We start from the raw sequence: 3,763 nt of genomic DNA, 5'->3' as shown, positions 1-3,763 counted from the left end.
ATATATATATATATATATATATATATATATATATATATATATATATATATATATATATATATATATTGGAGGAGTGTATGTTATAAGCATAAATATCAACAGAAGAAGAAGGTAGTACATAATAAAAAATAACACGAAGGCAAACAAATAAAGAAAAAAACTGAGTCCTGGGTAGTATACTAGCTACAAACGATAGATATGAGAGGTAAACACGAAAAGCAAAAGAAGCCAAAAGTATTTAAAAAAAAAAACATAAAAAACAAACAAGAGGGAGACACTGGTTAAGGTCTAAATATAGAAGATAAACGAGAAAAAATTGTATTTATTAAAAAAAAAACGAAGACACACAACAAACAAACAGCTGCTCTCAGTCCGAGATAGTATAGTGGCTAGTATTTCCGCCTGTCACGCGGAAGACCCGGGTTCAATTCCCGGTCTCGGAGTTTTTAAATTTTCTTTATTTTCTCTTTTTTTCCTCTCTATTTACTCATATTTTGTCTATTTCACATAAAATAATTTATATATAGCTATTATTTTTATATTGAAGAACAAAGAACTACTACAAGCAGCAAACGCAGCAACGGCTGCTGCTTGCTGCTACTGTTGCTGCTGCTGCTGCAGCAGCAGCGAAGGCGTCGTCTGCGCCTCGGGCCCCCGCCCCACAGCAGCTACGCCGGTTTCGTTGCATGCAGCACGGTATTTTAGATCTTCTGCTTTTCGTTTTATTTTTTATTTAGTTTTTCAATTCATTTATTTAATGCAGTGACTTCTGCTGCGCTGCGCTCTGGCTCCTCTGCTGCTTGTGCCTAGCGGCGTCTGTCTGCCGCAGGAGCAGCGGGAATTGTGTGCCTGCAGCAGCAGCAGCAGCAGTAGCAGAAACAGCAGGAGCAGTATCCACGGAAACACTAGCGGCAGCAGCAGCAACACTCGGAACACCGAGTAGTTTGTGTTGCAGCTCCTGTTGCCGCCTCTGCTTAGCAGCTCTTTCCCCCCGAGCTGCCAGCAATTTATCCTTATAAACAGGCCAAGGAGAAAAACAACAACCCCACCATCACCACCACCACCACAAACAGACAGCAATACCACCAGCTACAACCCCCCCCCCCCCCCCCCCCCNCCCCCCCCCCCCCCCCAAACACCACCGCCACCACAACCACCACCACTACCACCAGGTATAGAAGATGCCGAGCGATGTATTGCGTGTGCTGGAGCTGTACAGCGGCATAGGCGGCATGCACTGCGGCTTGCTGCATGCGAAACAGCTCCGCGAGTTCAGGCGCAGCAGAAACCTCAAGCTCAACAGATGCTGCTGCGGGGGCCCTCCCCCGCCTCACCTTCCCTTTCCTGGCGGCACAGCAGCAGCAGCAGCAGCAGCAGCAGCACAGGCAGCAGAGGAACAAGATATATGCTGCTGCAGGCTGGGGACGCCCCGAGCGCCAGCGAATGCATGCGCTGCTGCCTCCCCCCCTCAGCTGACTGCTGCAGCAATTCCAACAGACGGTAGCAGCTTCTGCGTCCACCCGCTGCTTGAGTCGCTCCCACCAGCAGCAGCAGCAGAAGCTACCAGCAGTAGCAGCAGCAGGAGCAGCGGCAGCAGCAGCAGCAGCAGCAGCGGCAGAAGCAGCAGCGGCAGCAGCAGCAGGGATCTGCCATACCAGATAGTTGCTGCGGTTGACGTGAGCGATGCTGCCTGCGCTGTGTACCGCAGCAACTTCTGTGTTTCTCGCGATGAGCAGCAGCAGCAGCAGCATGAGAAGCAGCAGCAGCGTGGGCGAAAGAACAGCAGAAAGCTGCCTGTCGCAGCAGCAGCAGCAGCAGCAACAGCAGCTGCTGCTGCTGGTGCTGCAGTCTGTCTGAATGTAAGCATAGAAAAACTTCCTCTCTCTTTCTACCTCGATGCTGCAGCAACACTCTGGATGCTCTCACCCCCCTGCCAGCCCTTTGCCCGGCGGGGGCTGCGTGGGGACAGCAGCGACCGGCGTTGCTGCTCGCTGCTGCNGCTGCTGCTCTTCCTCGTTTCATGCTGCTCGAAAACGTTCAAGGCTTTGAAACAAGCAAAGCATGCGAGCTGCTGCTGCAGGTGCTGATGGATTGCTGCTGCTACGATACTGTCTACCTGCTGCTGCTTACCCCGCTGCACTTCGGTCTCCCTAACTCACGCACCCGCTGCTTCTTGCTAGCTAGAAGGGCTCACCACACAGACGGGGCCTATGCGGCCTGGCTCAGGGCTGCAGCACCTTACTACGATGCTGCTGATCCTGCTGCTGCTGCTGCTGCTACTGCTGCAACTCATCCTGCTGGTGATGCTGCTGCTGCAGATGCTCCTGGGGCGACAGGAGCTGCCGCAGAAACTGCTCCTTCTGCTTCTTCTGCTGCAGCTGATGCTCCATCTGCTGCTGCTGCTTCAGCTCCTGCTGCTCCTCCAGCGGTTGCTGCTGCTCCAGCTGTTGCTGCCGCTGCTGCTGCTGCTGCTGCACCTCTGAGGGGGAAGCGCCCTGTCGTGTTGGATCGGATCCCGGGCCTTTATTCTTCTCAGGCATTTTTCTGTTGCCCTATATGGCCGCTGAGTACATTTCTTGATCCCTTGCTGCCTCCTCGTTGCAGCAGCAGCTGCTGCAACACCCGCAACAGCGACGGCAGCAGCCCCAGCAGCAGCTGCAGCACCAGCAGCAGCACCAGCAGCAACAGCAGTAGCAACAAAAGCACCAGCAGCAGCGTTACTGAATGGAAAGGATCGAACGAGGAGCTTCCTGCAGGCCCTGAAGACGACGCCGAAGAGCCCTCACGCCAGCAGCAGCAACAGCAGCAGCAGCAGCAGCAGCAGCAGCAGCAGCAGCAGCACGGGAGGTTGTCTGCGTTGGAGCTGAGTGCGGAGCAGAAGCAAAAGGCTTGGCATATGGTGGACCTCGTCAGCAGCAGCAGCATCCGCAGCACGTGTTTCACCAGGAACTATGGAAAGAGCGGCCTGGCGCAGTACGGCAGCATTTTGCTGCTAGAAGACCCACAGAAACTGCTGCTGCAGCAGCAGCAGCAGCAGCAGCAGCAGCANAGGGAGCAGCTGCGGCTCCACGGCTTCCCCTCCTGGTTCTCTTTCCCCAAGCAGCAGCAGCAGCAGCAGCCGCAGCAGCAGCAGCGGAAGCAGCAGCAGCAGCAGCGGAAGCAGCAGCAGCAGCAGCAGCAGGAGCAGCAGGAGCAGCAGCAGCAGGAGCAGCAGCAGCAGGAGCAGCAGCAGCAAGAGCAACAGCACGATGAGGACCGGCAGCAGCACAGAAGCATGATAGGCAACAGTCTGAATGTTTATCTCGTGGGTATGCTGATTGACTTCTTAGTTGGCGACGATGAAGAAGAAACAAAAAAATAAAAAAATAAAAATAAAAAAAAAGTATACACAGAAACAGAAGAAAAACAACCGAGGAAACAGAAAAATAAAGAGGAGAAAGAACAACAAGAACACATAAACACACATCAAGAAGGGGCCCACGGGGGGGGCCCCCTGGGGCCCCCAAAACCCTTGCCGGCCCTCAGCGCCTGAAAAGGGGGCCCTTCAGGGTATCTTACCTTCTCAACAGGGGCGCGCCTGCCCCCTGGGGGCCCCTGGGGTCCCCCCGACTGCCCCCTGGGGGCCCCCGGGGCCCCTGAGGGCCCCTGGGGGCCTCTCGGGGCCCGTAACGTCTTAAGAAGCGGCCCATAGGGGCCCCCGGGCCCCCCAGTGGCCCTTAGCTTCTTAGTGAGGGGCCCCAGGGGCCCCTCAGGGCCCCTCGCA

At 54.7% G+C, this 3,763-nt stretch overlaps 1 protein-coding gene across 1 annotated transcript; it reads left to right on the top strand.

Moving 5' to 3' along the window:
- Positions 1–1,181: 1,181 nt before the first annotated feature.
- Positions 1,182–3,361, top strand: EMH_0043750 (subtilase family serine protease, putative; the record flags this gene model as incomplete). Its single annotated transcript, XM_013495875.1, is given in 3 exon segments — positions 1,182–1,859; positions 2,081–3,048; positions 3,052–3,361. Coding segments are annotated over 3 exon segments (1,956 nt in total).
- Positions 3,362–3,763: the final 402 nt, after the last annotated feature.

This window comes from Eimeria mitis, genomic scaffold (genome assembly GCF_000499745.2).
Source record: "Eimeria mitis Houghton genomic scaffold, Emh_scaff1799, whole genome shotgun sequence".
Classification (NCBI taxonomy): Eukaryota; Apicomplexa; class Conoidasida; order Eucoccidiorida; family Eimeriidae; genus Eimeria; species Eimeria mitis.
The sequence above is the reverse complement of the archived record's forward strand: the minus strand, read 5'-3'. Positions and strand labels throughout refer to the sequence as shown.